At 42.1% G+C, this 17602-nt stretch overlaps 1 protein-coding gene across 2 annotated transcripts in view; it reads left to right on the forward strand.

Moving 5' to 3' along the window:
* The window catches only part of LOC139549232 (galaxin-like), a 37065-nt gene extending 19932 nt beyond the window's left edge, over window positions 1–17133 (forward strand). For both annotated transcript variants that reach the window (XM_071359470.1, XM_071359469.1), the window contains 8 exons: window positions 1140–1330; window positions 1434–1465; window positions 1912–2042; window positions 5842–5942; window positions 6501–6730; window positions 13248–13558; window positions 13800–13856; window positions 16448–17133. In XM_071359470.1, the coding sequence (XP_071215571.1) occupies window positions 1208–1330; window positions 1434–1465; window positions 1912–2042; window positions 5842–5942; window positions 6501–6730; window positions 13248–13558; window positions 13800–13856; window positions 16448–16701 (1239 nt within the window). In that variant the 5' untranslated portion in view covers window positions 1140–1207 and the 3' untranslated portion in view covers window positions 16702–17133. The remainder of the gene's footprint in view (window positions 1–1139; window positions 1331–1433; window positions 1466–1911; window positions 2043–5841; window positions 5943–6500; window positions 6731–13247; window positions 13559–13799; window positions 13857–16447) is intronic.
* Window positions 17134–17602: the final 469 nt, after the last annotated feature.

Here is a 17602-nt window from a genome sequence, read left to right on the forward strand (position 1 = left end):
CCATTCAAGAGGCCCATGATCATCTGACATTGGAGAGGTGAGCGAGATAAATTATCTGACATTTTGCGCAGATTTGGCACTCTCCGCTTCGTCTACAATCTACATTGTAGGCCTACTCTTGCATCACATTAATAGTTGGCTAAGTCTAACTCCATATTTATTGAAAAAGGCTATTGGTGGAGTGCTGCAGTGATGGTTGTCCTTCTGGAAGGTTCTCCCATCTCCACAGAGAAACTCTGGAGCTCTGTCAGAGTGACCATCTGGTTCTTGGTCATCTCCCTGACTAAGGCCCTTCTACCCCGATTGCTCAGTTTGGCCGGTCGGCCAGCTCTAGGAAGATTCTTGGTGGGTTGAAACTTCTTCCATTTAAGAATGATGGAGGCCGCTGTGTTCTTGGGGACCTTCAATGCTGCAGAAATGTTTTGGTACCCTTCTTTAGATCTGTGCATCTCTACGGACAATTCCTTCAATCTCATGGGTTGGTTTTTGCTCTGACATACACTGTCAACTGTGGGACCTTATATAGACAGGTGTGTGCCTTTCCAAATCATGTCCAATCAATTAAATTTACCACAGGTAGACTCCATTGAAGTTGTAGAAACATCTCAAGGATTATCAATGGAAACAGGATGCACCTGAGCTCAATTTCAAGTCTCATAGCAAAGGGTCTGGGTACTTATGCAAATAAGGTATTTCTGTTTTTTGTTTGTATTTTATTTGTTTTCACTTTGTCATTATGGGGTATTGTGTGTAGATTGATTAGGAAAAAGAGATGTAATCATTTTCAGAATAAGGCTGTAACGTAACAAAATGTGGAAAAAGTAAAGGGGTCTGATTACTTTCCGAACGCACTGTATTGATTGAAAAGGCGATTCTTCCCAAAGGCATAAACAGAGGTGGTGTTGTAGTCTTTATTTTAGACTTGTCTCTCAAACTGTCTTTCCCAGTGGAGGTCTGTCTACTCAGAATGCTGTTTGGGAGATGTTTCCCGATTCTCATTGTGACAACCACCTTCACCTCACGGCTTCTGTGTTCACTCACTCCCCTTCACAATGTCAAGCTTGTAACACTGTAGCACTTGAAAGCTCTTGAGTTCTTTAAACAGTACATCTGATCAATTGTTATTACCTGTCCCACAGACCTCTACGATGAAGACCACCAGCTTTGCTGTGGAAATGTTGTCGAAGGAAGGAAGGTCCTGACTAAAATGTCCAGCCACCACCGATGCTGTGGAGACCACCAGTTTGACCAGCGAAGCCACTGCTGCTGCTTTGAACCACTATCCCCAAAGCCTCTCAATGCAAGCTGCTGTGCATCATCAAGTTCTAATGTTAGTAAAAAGCCAAACTACTGGTTTTTGTATGGCTGTAATGAAACTTCACATTATGATAGTTTGTCATCTTTGTGTGTATTTTGTTCTCTCTTTTTTTCAGTACAGGGGAATTGATGCGAGTTCTACAAACTGGTAAGGTTGCCTTCATCCGTATAAAGAACCTCATACAGTCTCACTTTTCTTTATTCAATGTTCAATTCAACCATTTCATTAACAGTCAGGGTTTCAAATAATCATTTTGATGTCTTAGTTGCTAAAAGCCACGTTGGGGGTGGCATCCGTTTCAAATGATGCAATATCCTTTAAAAAACGACCACTACATGTCAATAGATTTGAAATTAACTGAACATCTGCAGGTGTCAGGGATTGCTTTATTTTCCTTGTAGCTTTTGGCCGAGGCCCGAGAGTTTAACTGGTAACCTTTTGTCTGTAGAAAAAGAGTGGTGGAATAATTAGAAATGTGACGATGATTGTTTTTTAGCATGGTTTTTCAAAACTATGCTTGTGTTTGTGTACATATAAGTTTATTGTTTGTTTATGTTTATTTTGCATCTCACTCGCTCTCTACATACCTCCAGTATGCCAGGGGAGAGGCCCTGTGGTCGAGGTGCCTGTTTTAACCCGACAACAGAGGGTTGCTGTGAGAACCCTACATCTCTCCAAGGGAAGCGTTACTTGCGTCACCAGACCTGCTGTGATGGAATACCATGTAAGACAGCACAAGGTGTCCGACTAGTTTTATTTGTTTTTGTATCAGAGGCTGGTGGGAAGAGTTATAGGTGGACAGACTCATTGTAATGGCTGGAATGGAATAAATGGGACGGTATCAAACATATGGAAACCACACGTTTGTCTCCGTTCCATCTATTCTATTCCAGCCATTACAATGAGCCGGTCTTCATATAGCTTCTCCCACCAGCCTCCTCTGATTTGTATGTACACTGAGTGTACAAAACATTAGGAACATTCGCTCTTTCCATGACATAGACTGACCAGGTTGAAGGCTATAATCCCTTATTGGTGTAATTTCTTAAATCCACTTCAATCAGCGTAGATGGAGGGGAGGAGACAGGTTAAAACCTCTTAGATGTAAAGTCCCTTTGTTTATAAATCGATCTGTGGACCCCGTAGATCGAAATGGCTTGTCACATGCGCCGAACACAACAGGTGTTCACCCTCCACCATACTTTACAATGATGATGAGGTTTTGATGTTGGTGTGCTGTACCTTTTTCTCTCCACACATAGTGTTGTGTGTTCCTTCCAAACAACACAACTTTAGTTTCATTTGTCCACAGAATATTGCCAGTAGCGCTGTGGAACATCCAGGTGCTCTTTTGCGAACTTCAGACATGCAGAATTTGAGGGGACAGCAGTGGCTTCTTCCATGTGATCCTCCCATGAACACCATTCTTGTTTAGTGTTTTTTATGTATTGTAGACTCGTCAACAGAGATGTTAGCATCTTCCACAGATTTCTGTAAGTCTTTAGCTGACACTAGGATTCTTCTTAACCTCATTGAGCATTCTGTGCTGTGTTCTTGCAGTCATTTTTGCAGAACGGTCACTCCTAGGGAGAGTAGCAACACTGCTGAACTTTCTCAATTTTTAAACAATTTGTCTTACAGTGGACTGACTTTTAGAGATACTTTTGTAACCATTTCCAGCTTTATGAAAGGCAACAATTCTTAATCTTAGGTCTTCTGAGATCTCTTTTGTTCGCGGCATGGTTCACATTAGGCAATGCTTCTTGTGAATAGCAAACTCAAATTTTGTGAGTGTTTTTTATAGGGCAGGGCAGCTCTAACCAAAATCACCAATCTCGTCTCAATGATTGGACTCCAGGTTAGTTGACTCCTAACTCCAATTATCTTTTGGAGAAGTCATTAGTCTAGGGGCTCACATACTTTTTCCAACCTACGCTGTGAATGTTTAAATTATGTATTCAATATAGACAAGAAAAATACAATAATTTGTGTGTCATTAGTTTCAGCACACTGTGTTTGTCTATTGTTGTGACTTAGATGAAGGTCAGATCAAATTTTATATCAAATTTATGCACAAATCCAGGTAATTCCAAAGGGTTCATATACTTTTTCTTGCAACTGTAGGTTAAACTATCGTCTGTCGCATCACAGTGTTATTGCCATTGACGATGTCTGTCAAACATCGTTGATTTCTGATTTATATCGTAATATTTTCCAACCCTAGCCCTCAATCCTTACATCACATTGAGTTTGATTTACAGCCATTCATCTAAAATAATTAATAGATTCAACAACAAAAAACTTTATGTTCGTCATAGATGGACAACATTGATATGGGGTGAAATGCGGGTTCCTAACAAGTTCAGGAAGGCAAGCAAGAGCTATGTGTGACGTTCACAGCAGTGGGGGCAAGAGAGACCTTTAGAAAATATGTACATTTCTCTAACACTAAACATACAAATATGTATTTTACAGTTATAAGGAAGGTGAAATCTCATAGTTAGTGGTTCTATAGTTGTATTATACTATATTTAGAAAGCATAGAAGTAATATCAAGCCTTATTAATACAGTTTTGTTGAATAGGAAATACGTCCAATAAAATATTTCATATTTTTATCATGTTTGTACTGTGTACTTGAGCTTTTGTCCTGAAAAGTGACTACACTGCAGCAATTTAGAACTATCTTTACTAGAGAGGTGAGATTTTAACGTTTCTTGGAGTATGCAGCATTACTACTTATTGTTTATGGTCCTCTCATGAGACATAATTACTTTCGGAGATTACGTAGATTACATTTCAGATTACATGTAGTTACATTTGACTTTTTAAAGAAGGATTTTTCAAGCCTTGAGACAATTGAGACATGTATTGTATATATGTGTGCCATTCAGAGGATGAATGGGCAAGATAAAAGATTCAAGTGCCTTTGATTGGGGTATGCTAGTAGGGGCCAGGCTCACCGGATAGTGTGTCAAGCATGAGGTTTAAGTGTCTGTCCTATATCTAGGAGATATAAGAAAGCTTAGGAAATATATATACAGTGCATTTGGAAAGCATTCAGACCCCCTGCCTTTTTCAAAATGTTGTTATGTTACAGCCTTATTCTAAAACTGATTAAATTGTTTTTCAATCTACATCACCTTTGGCAGCAATTACAGCCTTGAGTCTCCTTCTGTATGACGCTACAAGCTTGACACACCTGTATTCTGGGAGTTTCTCCCATTCTTCTCTGCAGATCCTCTCAAACTCTGTCAGGTTGAACATCTCTCCAGAGATGTTCGATTGGGTTCAAGTCCGGGCTCTGGCTGGGCCACTCAAGGACATTCAGAGACTTGCCCCGAAGCCACTCCTGCGTTGTCTTGGCTGTCTGCTTAGGGTTGTTGTCCTGTTGGAATGTGAACCTTTGCCCCAGTCTGAGGTCTTGAGTGCTCTGGAGAAGGTTTTCGTCAAGGATCTCTCTGTACTTTTCTCCGTTCATCTTTTCCTCGATCCTGACTAGTCTCCCAGTCCCTGCCGCTGAAAAACATCCCCACAGCATGATGCTGCCACCACCATGCTTCACCGTAGGGATGGTGCCAGGTTTCCTCTAGATGTGATACTTGGCATTCAGGCCAAAGAGTTCAATCTTGGTTTCATCAAAACAGAGAATCTTGTTTCTCATGGTCTGAGAGTCCTTTAGGTGCCTTTTGGCAAACTCCAAGTGGGCTGTCATGTGCCTTTTACTGAGGAGTGGCTTCTGGCCACTCTACCATAAAGGCCTGATTGGTGGAGTGCTGCAGAGATGGTTGTCCTTCTGGAAGGTTCTCCCATCTCCACAGAGGAGCTCGGGTTCTTGGTCAACTCCCTGACCAAGGCCCTTCTCCCCACAATTGCTCAGTTTGGCCGGGCAGCCAGCTCTAGGAAGAGTCTTGGTGGTTCCAAACTTCTTCCGTTTAAGAATGATGGAAGACACTGTGTTCTTGGGGACCTTTAATGATGAAGACATTTTTTGGTACCCTTCCCTAGATCTTTGCCTTGACACAATCCTGTCTTAGAGCTGTAGGGACAATTTATTTGACCTCATGGCATGGTTTTTGCTCTGACATGCACTGACATGCCTTTCCAAATAATGTCCAGTTAGTTGAATTTACCACAGGTGGACTCCAATCAAGTTGTAGAAACATCTCAAGGATGATCAATGGAAACAGGATGAACCTGAACTCAATTGCGAGTCTCATAGCAAAGGGTTTGAATACTTATGTAAATAAGGTATTTCTGTTTTGTTTTTTTATATACGTTTGCAATCATTTCTAAAAAGCTGTTTTCAGTTTGTCATTATGGAGTATTGTGTGTAGATTGATGAGGGAAAAAATAAATTTGATCAATTTTAGAATAAGGCTGTAACGAAATGTGGGAAAAGTCAAGGGGTCTGAATACTTTCTGAATGCGCAGTAAGTTCTGTAGAATTCTATAGCAGACTAGTATTTTATCATGTGGGTCATCACCAGCTCTGTCCTCCCTCCTTCCCATCTCTCTAACCAGGTCCCTACAATGTTGCTAGATGTGGCTCTCAGGTTTACAATCCAGACATCAACATCTGCTGTGCCGGACAGCTTTCTCATAGGGTGCTTGGGAAAAACCTGGTGAGTCCATTAACCCACAGAGCTTAGGCCTACAGCTAAAGCCTAGTTCATTGAACGTCCTCCGCTACATTAAAATGAGTTCTCCTCATCTCAGTCAAATTGAAGTTAAACAGCTAAATCATCCATCTGTCTGTTGAGTTGCTGTTGGTCAAGGCATGAAGACAATGCTGTACACTACAGTGATGTATCTGTGTATTTTTTAAATGGTCAAAATAACTAAAAGCGGCATTATAAGACAAGGCTGAAACTATATGTTGTCCACAGACCCATTTCAGTTTGTTCAGAATGTTTAGACAGGGCCCCAGTTGGAAGTGGGTGTCTTATACTCCAGCCAATGTCCTAGAGTGCTGTTTGATCTAAAAGTCTATCAGGGAGAAAATCTGCCCCATGATTTGCCAGTAACAAGGACTATTTTATGATTGTGTGTGAATTTAGGGAATGCACATGCTATGGTGTGTTTGCATGAAATTGTCTGTATTAATGTCTGTATTTGTGTCTATTATTCATGTTTTGTGTGTGTTGATACCCTGCTGACTGGTGTGTGTGCGTCTCTCCCAGTGCTGTGGTACAACTCCATATGGTGTAGTGGACCGAGGGGTGCTGTGCTGTAACCAGACTTTGCACCGTGGGGTGGAGGCTGGGCACCAGTGCTCCCCAGGTGGCCACTTGTATCTGCCATCCCGTGACATGGTGTGTGAGTCACGCGTTCATCTCAACGATCCAGGCAAACACTGCTGTGGAGAACAGACATACAACCCTCAGGATGAGATCTGCTGCAACGGACACAAGTGAGTTGCTCTGTAGGGTGAAACTGTAGGTAGTTGAATCTAGCCAGGCAGTTTATCCCAAAGACGTGGGGTTATCACTGTCTGCAAGCACAGTTCAGAGTGGCACAGTTCAGAGTGGCACAGGGCTAACGATTAGATCACTTCATCTTCAACAGAATGTATCCAGCCTCCCCTGTCCAAGTGATGATGCAATCCCACTAGGCACGTCAATTCAACATATCTATTCCACGTTGGTTCAACGTGATGTCATTGAAATGACGTGGAAACAACGTTGATTCAACCAGTGTGTGCCCAGTGGGATGTTTTGGTGTGTGTGGGTGTGTGTGCATGTTAGTTATAGTACAAACTGTGGAAAGTATTTTCCAACCATCAGAGACTGGGTGTGCATCTTTGTATGTTTATGTCTGGGAGACATGAATGGATGTGATTGTGGTGGAAAAAAACATACCCACATTCCCAGGCCCACTACTTTCGATTTTGGTAGAATTTCGTTGGAGAACCACTGACTCCCAGAGGGCGTCTACCGCTGCAGCCAAAGGTCTAAAGGTCTCCTCCCATTCTGTACTTCACTTCCCTTTTTCCAGTCAGAGTCGTTCAGCCAGTTAGACTGCCAGACATCTCCTAAGAGAGGTGGTATGTCTGCTTCGGGGTCTCTAGGAGGAGGCCAGACACCTGTTTTTGTTTGGGGGGTGAGTAGTTGGTTTTGTCTACCTAGCCCTGTTGTGTAACTTGTGGTTGACCTCGGTGTCTGACTCTAGGAGGAAGCTGGTTGATTCCTGTTTGGGATTTGAGGAATGTTACTAATGTACATTCCAGGTAAATATTGGCTGAAGTGTGTTTATAGGGAATTCAGAAAAATGTACCATGTCTGAGGTGATACATGACGCGGACGGGAATAAATTTTTCTTTTTAAAGCACTACTACTTGTTTTGACTCTGTACAGCGGCTTCACACACTGATCTGAAGTCTTTGGAAACGTGGTCGAACACATTAACAAACAATGCTCCAATGTTAAAGGCTCTCACCCTGTCATTCAAAATGTGGGTCGCGACCCCTGGTTAGGTCCCCATGAAGTTGCAAGGCAGTCTGAATTTACACAGATGCCATTACTCAGTACTTTGGTCATGAAACAAGCGGGAAGTCTGTGAGAACAGTGCAGTTGTGAGTGACGCACTTCGATTTGCTCCCGTTTTGACTCTGTGGTTGAATCTCAAATCACTTCCTTATCCTTGTTTGTGTCTGACTTCAAGGCATGACACGTGTAACAAAGTCACGAGTGTGTCCTGAAGTTGAGGGTTTTGTTGATCCTCTCGCTACTCTTGAGGTCACCCTCCCAAGTTCCCTCCGCAGCACGTGACAACGGAGGGCCCTCCGAGCGAGTTGGTAAGCGCGAGAGGCTGGTTTATGAGCAGTGGTGGAAAAAGTACCCAATTGTCATACTTGAGTAAAAGTAAAGATAATGTACTCGAAAATGACTCACGTAAAGCCATCCAGTAAAAGTCTAAAAGTATTTGGTTTTTAAATATACTTAAGTATCAAAAGTAAATGTAATTGCTAAAATATACTTAAGTATCAAAGGTAAAAGTATAAATAAATCATTTCAAATTTCAAAATCGGATGGCCGATTTTTTTTTCAGGACCCTGTCTTTCAAAGATAATTCGTAAAAGTCAAAATAACTTCACAGATCTTCATTGTAAACGGTTTAAACACTATTTCCCATGCTTGTTCAATGTACCATAAACAATTAATGAACATGCACCTGTGGAACGGTCGTTAAGACACTATCAGCTTACAGACGGTATGCAATTAAGGTCACAGTTATGAAAACTTAGGAAACTAAAGAGGCCTTTCTACTGACTCTGAAAAACACCAAAAGAAAGATGCCCAGTCCCTGCTCATCTGCGTGAACGTGACTTAGGCATGCTGCAAGGAGGCACAAGGACTGCAGATGTGGCCAGGGCAATAAATTGCAATGTCCGTACTGTGAGACGCCTAAGACAGAGCTACAGGGAGACAGGACGGGAGTTGATCGTCCTCGCAGTGGCAGACCACGTGTAACAACACTTGCACAGGATCGGTACATCCGAACATCACTCCTGCGGGACAGGTACAGGATGGCAACAACAACTGCCCGAGTTACACCAGGAACGTACAATCCCTCCATCAGTGCTCAGACTGTCTGCAATAGGTTGAGAGAGGCTAGACTGAGGGCTTGTAGGCCTGTTGTAAGGCAAGTCCTCACCAGACAACGTTGCCTATGGGCACAAACCCACCGTCGCTGGACCAGACAGGACTGGCAAGAAGTGCTCTTCACTGACAAGTTGCGGTTTTGTCTCACCAGTTGGGATGGTTGGATTCACGTTTATCGTCAAAGGAATGAGCGTTACACCGAGGTCTGTACTGTGGAGCGGGATCGATTTGGAGGTGGAGAGTCCGTCATGGTCTGGGGCAGTGTGTCACAGCATCATCGGACTGAGCTTGTTGTCATTGCAGGCAATATCAACGCTGTGAGTTACAGGGAAGACATCCTCCTTCCTCATGTGGTACCCTTCCTGCAGGCTCATCCTGACATGACCCTCTAGCATGACAATGCCACCAGCCATACTGCTCGTTCTGTGCGTGATTGCTCTACCATGGCCAGCAAAGAGCCCGGATCTCAATCCCATTGAGCACGTCTGGGACCTGTTGGATCGGAGGGTGAGGGCTAGGGCCATTCCCCCCAGAAATGTCCGGGAACTTGCAGGTGCCTTGGTGGAAGAGTGGGGTAACATCTCACATCAAGAACTGGCAAATCTGGTGCAGTCCATGAGGAGGAGATGCACTGCAGTACTTAATGCAGCTGGTGGCCACACCAGATACTGACTGTTACTTTTGATTTTGACCCCCCCCCTTTGTTCAGGGACACATTATTCAATTTCTGTTAGTCACATGTCTTTGGAACTTGTTCAGTTTATGTCTCAGTTGTTGAATCTTGTAATGTTCATACAAATATTTACATGTTAAGTTTGCTGAAAATAAACGCAGTTGACCGTGAGAGGACATTTCTTTTTTTGCTGAGTTTATACATACATTTTACATATACATTTTACATACATGGTACTTTTATATAAAGCAGTCACATAACAATAATACTTTACCAAACATAAGCTCTTTAATCCCAACCCTCAGCCACTCTCAGCCCATCCCACCTATCACCATAGACCACCCTCGTGTGCTATATATTTTTCAATTGGGCTGTGATGTTTTACAGATTTTTTTTACCTTTCTAATTGTATAGTATCCACAGATTGTGAGCTAAAGATGAAAACCTTTCCTACTAGTATTTTTATATTATTTATTGACTGACTGGCTTTCCAAATCGCCAAACACTGCTATTTGTAAGGTTAATTTTAAGTGCATGTTGTGATTTTTTTTTTTTTTACCATTCCTGTACCTGTGACCAGAAACGAGCTACATAGGGCCAATACCAAAATAAATGATCGATTGATTCGGTCTCTTCGCAGCAAAATCTACAGAGCTGAGATTGTTTTATGCCCCATATATATATATATATATCCGTCATGTTTTCAGCATTCTGTTGGTGGCAAGAATTTTAATTAATAATTTCAATTGAAAAACTCTTAACTGTTGAATCAAGTGTCGTTTTTTTGTACCAGTTCATGAACCATAATGCCATGGAATTTGTACATCGCAAATCTCTTCCCATTTATTTAGCAACCGTTATGGTGCAGCTGTCAACATTTTTGTCCTCAAATTAAACTGGTATATTTTTCTATTTATGCCAGTTCATTGCAGCCAATATATATCTTTAATATATGGCAGACAAACAAGTTCCCTACCTTCTCCCTTTTCCACTTGCCTCATTTTTGTTGTATTGCTGCAATCAGTTGGTTGTACGTTTGTATTGAGCAGATATTCCCATATATATATATATATTTTTAATTTACATAAAGAATGTTTTTTTTTATTGATCAGTATATTTGAGTTTAACCATAACATTTGTTGTAATATTTGTTCTATCTTTTCTGGAGGATAAATCTGAAATTGTAAACAATCTTTGCATGGCTTGTTTAAGAAAGGGCGACACTTTAAACAAAATGTCATTTTCAATTAGTAGGAAATGAGAAGTTGTAATCTGTATAAAGGGGAAAAAGGACATTTTTGAACAATGGATGAGCCTTTCTTAATAATTTCCTGGAGGACCATTTTGGGTTTAAGTATAACTTATGTATGAGTGAAGCTTTTAGTGAGAAGTTTAAAGCTTTAATATTTTATCATTTTAGCCCCCCAAACTCATTCATTATAGAAATAGGAACATTTAATTTTGTCTGGCTTAGCATTCCAAATAAAATGAAATATTTTTTGCTCATATGATTTGAAAAACAAGTCATCTGGAGTAGGCAGTGCCATTAATAAGTAAGTATTCTGTGATAGGACCAAAGAGTTAATCAATATGATTTTTCCATAAATAGACAAATATTTACCTCGCCATCGTTTCAGAATCTTATCTATTGTTGCTAACTTTCTATTGAAATGAATTGTGGAAAGTTCATTTATATCCAGGTATGTCTACTTCACCATCCGCCCATTTTATTGGTAAACTACAAGGTAGTGTAAACACTATATTTTAACGATCCAATTCATAAATATGGTGCACTTGTCATAATTAGTTTTTAATCCAGAGAGGCTAGAATAGTGATCAAGATCTTCAATGAGACTGTGCAGGGATCCAGGTTGCGGACTTAAGAAAAAAACGCTTCACGGATGGGATGGTGTTCTTTGGCTTGCAAGCCTCCCCCTTCTCAATCGCACTCCACACTGCCCTTTCCCACCTGGACAAAAGGAACACCTATGTGAGAATGCTGTTCATTGACTACAGCTCAGCGTTCAACACCATAGTGCCCACGAAGCTCATCACTAAGCTAACGACCCTGGGACTAAACACCTCCCTCTGCAACTGGATCCTGGACTTCCTGACGGGCCGCTCCCAGGTGGTAAGGGTAGGCAACAACACGTTTGCCACGCTGATCCTCAACACTGGGCCCCCTCAGGGGTGTGTACTTAGTCCCCTGCTGTACTCCCTGTTCACTCACAACTGCGTGGCAAAACACGACTCCAACACCATCATTAAGTTTGCTGATGACACAACAGTGGTAGGCCTGATCACCGGCAACGATGAGACAGCCTTTAGGGAGGAGGTCAGAGACGTGGTCGTGTGGTGCCAGGACAACAACCTCTCCCTCAACGTGAGCTAGAGAAAGGAGCTGATCGTGGACTACAGGAAAAGGCGGGCCGAACAGGCCCCCATTAACATCAATAGGGCTGTAGTGGAGTAGGTCGAGAGTTTCATGTTCCTTGGTGTCCACATCACCAACAATCTATCATGGTCCAAACATACCAAGACAGTCGTGAAGAGGGCACGACAAAACCTTTTCCCCGTCAGGAGACTGAAAAGATTTGGCATGGGTCCCCAGATCCTCAAAAAGTTCTATAGCCGCACTATCGAGATATAATATTCCACCCACTAAGACCATCAGACCATCTCCCTGACTCATGACGTACCTTCGCGTCCTAAGGCAAACCCTTGGCCGCCAATTGGCGTTGGCCCAGAGGGAAATATGGGCAGTCCCATGAGAACATAAATATCTATGAGGGTGCTTAAGAGAACTAACCAAATAACATGGAAAACAGTCAGAATTTTTTTTATAGTAACAAGAATATATAATATTAATATAAATAATAACAGCACAATCTTATAAATGCATGCTCATATTTAGAAAATCCTAGCAAGGCTATAAGCATGTCAGTCCAGCCTGCTCACTTCATTGGATTCAATTGTTTGAAACATTTTGAAAAAATGAAGAGGAAACAACATAAATATATCACAAGACCAGTCCTTTTTTTTTTTAAATGTCCAATACATGCAAGACATATTTCATGTAGTCCTCATTATATCCTGTTGTTTTCCCGACAAAAAAAAGGAGGAAGGGGAAAAAAACAGATTCTAACGGCTGCTAATGACTGGAAAAAATGAAAAACTAAAAAATGTGTCTTAGGCATCACACTGCCCATAAAGGAAAACCCAAGTTTAACTTACAATCGACTCTGACACAGCCACGGCACGACAGCCAAGAATACATGCAGTACTGACAATCCAGAGCGAGTGAACCTGTAAAACCAACCCCTCTCTCTACCCATACACATTTAGTTTTTTATTCCACGGTCATTACTCGATCACCTTGGCGGTTGTACACCTAGGCCTATATCATTAGGATCAATAATATAAATAGTTTACATAGAAATATATAATTACACCTCTCACATAGAGAAGTGCTTCCATAAGCCAGTTATTGTGTTAGTTCTACCGTTAACTTTAACCAGTTTATCCAAGTGTTAACTAACTCGCCACACACTAATAGAGACAACAGCCCTGTTGACAATACCTAATCAATTTGTTGGTGTGTATCGGAACCGCTCTCTTTCTATTGGGAGGTCAAATCTTTTTTCTCTGCACAGACACCGCAGGTTGGGGAACATGTCCTGCTGCGGAGGGAAGGGCTACAGCCCCAGCAGTAGCCAGATGAAGTGCTGTGCAGGGACTCTGTACGACCTGCAGATTCAGGAGGATGCCCAGTGCTGTGGGAATGTCCTGATGGAGGCCGGCTCCACCTGCTGCTCCGCCCCAGGGATAGACCTGCTCTACCCTACCCAGCCAGGGTTCACCTGCTGTGGGCACCGCTACCCCAACTCCTCCCTGTGGTCTTGCTGTGCGGGGGTCCTGCACCCAAGGACTGAACGAAACACCACCAGCATGAACATGATTCCAGGTCAGTGGGAACAGGATACACTCCGAACTTGACTCCCATTTTTCACCATGATTTATGTCAAAGTTTGAGTTGCGTCTGTTCTGAAAGGCCCTACGAAAGATCAATCCACAGGCCAGACGAGTGATATGATGATTCTATATGTAGTTCATAAAAGATAAAGGGGGTGTGTTTTGATGGGTCCCTGTCCGGATTCTGTCTCTGTCTTAGCCCGTTTGATTAGACTGTTGTTTACTATCCTCAGGACCCAGGCTTCTACCACTGGGGGATTTGAAGACGGAAGATCTGTGTTACACTGAAGGTAAGGCCTCCAGTTTGAAGCACAGAATGAAGGAAACATGACTCTATACTTTGACCTTTAGCAAGAACAGTGGGGAAGCATTTGAATCTACACTGAACAAAAATGCGACCGACCGGCTGGATTCGGTCTTATGTAGCAAAATTTGAGGTGGTGTTTTTTTCATTGGATAAAAGTATAGACTCGGAGCTAGAAAATGGCATATCGTGCACTAGAGTTGAGGAACAATGGGAAAGTAATTCTGCTTTGAAAGTTGATAAACTTGTAACCCCACTTTTGAGAAAATGGCCCTTGAATGTTTTGGTACCACTACTGGAGAGCTCTTCTTTGTCTGCACCCATTCAGCATCGTTCACATCCTCTTAAGCCAGCCCCACCCTTCTCTTTCAGGATTCACATGTGAGGCTAAACAGAGTGAGTACATCTTGTGCTGGGGACAATAAAAGGCCACTTTAAAATGTGCAGTTTTGTCACACAACACAATCCCAGAGATGTCTCAAGTTTTTAGGGAGCGTGCAATTGGCACACTGACTGCAAGAATGTCCACCAGAGCTGTTAATTTCTCTACCATAAGCTGCTTCCAACATCGTTTTATAGAATTTGGCAGTACGTCCAACCGCAGACCACGTGTATCCAGCCCAGGACCTCCACATCTGGCTTCTTCTTCGTCTTGTGGGGTGGTTGGGAGGGTGCTGAGCAGTAGTTCTGTCTGTAATAAAGCCATTTTGTGGGGGGGAAATTATTTCTGATTGGCTGGGCCTAGCTCCCCCAGTGGATCCCCTCCCAGGCCCAGTCATGGCTACACCCCTACACGGTGATGTGAATTCCATAGATTAGGGCCTAATTTATTTATTTCAATTGATTGATTTCCAAATATGACTTAGTCAAATCTTTGAAATTGTTGCATGTTCTGTTTATATTTTTGTTCAGTATACAGTTGGAAGTTTACATACACTTAGGTTGGAGTCATTAAACTTGTTTTTCAACCACTCCACAAATTTCTTGTTAACAAACTATAGTTTTGGCAAGTTGGTTAGGACATCTACTTTGTGCATGACACAAGTAATTTTTCCAGCAATTGTTTACAGACAGATTATTTCACTTATAAGTCACTGTATCACAATTCCAGTGGGTCAGAATTCTACATACACTAAGTTGACTGTGCCTTTAAACAGCTTGGAAAATTCCAGAAAATGATGTCACGGCTTTAGAAGCTTCTGATAGCCTAATTGACATAATTTGAGTCAATTGGAGGTGTACCTGTGGAGGTATTTCAAGGCCTAACTTCAAACTCAGTGACTCTTCGCTTGACATCATGGTCAAATCAAAAGAAATCAGCTAAGACCTCAGAAAAAAAATTGTAGACCTCCACAAGTCTGGTTCATCCTTGGGAGCAATTTCAAAACACCTGAAGGTACCACGTTAATCTATACAAACAATAGTACGCAAGTATAAACACCATGGGACCACGCAGCCGTCGTACAGCTCAGGAAGGATATGCGTTCTGTCTCCTAGAGATGAACGTACTTTGGTGCGAAAAGTGCAAATCAATCCCACAACAACAGCAAAGGACCTTGTGAAGATTCTGGAGGAAACATATCCACAGTAAAACGAGTCCTATATCGACATGACCTAAAAGGCCGCTCAGCAAGGAAGAAGCCACTGCTCCAAAACCACACCACAAAACTGCACAAAACCGCACATGGGGACAAAGATCGTACTTTTTAGGGAAATGTCCTCTCGTCTGATGAAACAAAAATAGAACTTTTGGGCCATAATAACCATTGTTATATTTGGAGGAAAAAGGGGGAGGCTTGCAAGCCGAAGAACACCATCCCGACTGTGAAGCACGGGGGTGGCAGCATCATGTTGTAGGGGTGCTTTGCTGCAGGAGGGACTGGTGCACTTCACAAAATAGATGGCATCATGAGGCAGGAAAATTATGTGGATATATTGAAGCAACATTTCAAGACATCAGTCACGAAGACAAAAGCAAATGGGTCTTCCAAATGGACAATGACCCCAAGCATACTTCCAAAGTTGTGGCAAAATGGCTTAAGGACAACAAAGTCAAGGTATTGGAGTGGCAATCACAAAGCCCTGACCTCAATCCTATAGAAAATGTGTGGGCAGATCTGAAAAAGCGTGTGTGAGCAAGGAAGCCTATAAACCTGACTCCGTTACACCAGCTCTGTCAGGAGGAATGGGCCAAAATTCACCCAACTTATTGTGGGAAGCTTGTGGAAGGCTACCCGAAACGTTTGACACAAGTTAAACAATTTAAAGGCAATGCCACCAAATACTAATTGAGTGTATGTAAACTTCTGAGCCACTGGAAATATGATAAAAGAAATAAAAGCTGAAATATATCATTCTCTCAACTATTTTTCTGACATTTCACATTCTTAAAATAAAGTGGTGATCCTAACTGACCTAAGACAGGGAATTTTTACTATGATTAAATGTCAGGAATTGTGAAAAACTGAGTTTAAATGTATTTGGCTAACATGTATGTAAACTTCCGACTTCAACTGTACTTTATTTTTGACTCTTGACTTTGTGGATTCACAAAGCTGATCTGATTTTTGTGTCCAGTTCTGCTAGGGACAGTGGAGACTGTGTCTATGAAGATGAACGAGCGGTCCGTCGTGATGGTTAACGCCGTGTCTTTGCTGGCCTCGCATGGCAATGTCAGCGCCCTGCCTTCCCCTCTGTACCACACATTACCCGACCACTGCAGCTCCCCTGAGCTGGTGCCGGGCAACACTTACATCTGGGTGAAAACAGGATTCGTCTCTGATCTCAGCGATCATTCCTCCCCTCTCCATTCCATCCTTTCCAGGTGCTGAACCTTTATCCCAGAGGAAAGAAGCCCAACCCTCTCAACATTATGTGAATTCTGGGTATTTCCATAGCCTATTGCTGAGAAATCTGGTATGTTCTGATCAGCTTAAAACTAGCATCTTTATAGTCTCTCATGAGCCATATATCAGGATAAGCCATATTGTGTCAGTCTGGGTAGTGGTGTTCTGTAATATCACAAAATACTGACTATATGTTTTGTTGCTTTAAAGACGCAATTGGTGCATCCATTTCTGGACTTTCACATTAGTGCATTCAGACCTTGACTTTTTCCACATTTTGTTATGTTTCGGCCTCATTTTAAAATTGATTGAATAGTTATCCCCCCCATCAATCTACAGACAATACTCCATAATGACAAAGCAAAAACATTTTTTTTTGGCAAATGTGTTAAAAAAATAAATAATAATATCACATTTACATAAGTATTCAGACCATTTACTCAGTACTTTGCTGAATCACCTTTGGCAGCGATTACAGCCTAGTGTCCTCTAGGATATGACGCTACAAGTTTGGCACACCTCAAATCAAATGTATTTATATAGCCTTTCTTACATCAGTTGATATCTCAAAGTGCTGTACAGAAACCCAGCCTAAAACCCCAAACAATGCAGGTGTAGAAGCACGGTGGCTAGGAAATATATTTTTAAGACATGGATTGTGTTTATGTGCCATTGAGGGTGAATGGGCAAGACAAAAGATTTGAGTGCCTTTGAACGGGGTATGGTAGTAGGTGCCAGTTCCACGGTTTGAGTGGCAAGAACTGCTGAGTGGCAAGAAAACGCTGAGTTTTTCTCACTCGAAAGTTTCCCGTGTGTATCAAGAATGGTCCACCACCCAGACATCCAGCCAACTTGACAACTGTGGGAAGAATTGGAGTCAGCATTG

The sequence above is a fragment of the Salvelinus alpinus genome, chromosome 22, assembly GCF_045679555.1.
Source record: "Salvelinus alpinus chromosome 22, SLU_Salpinus.1, whole genome shotgun sequence".
Classification (NCBI taxonomy): Eukaryota; Metazoa; Chordata; class Actinopteri; order Salmoniformes; family Salmonidae; genus Salvelinus; species Salvelinus alpinus.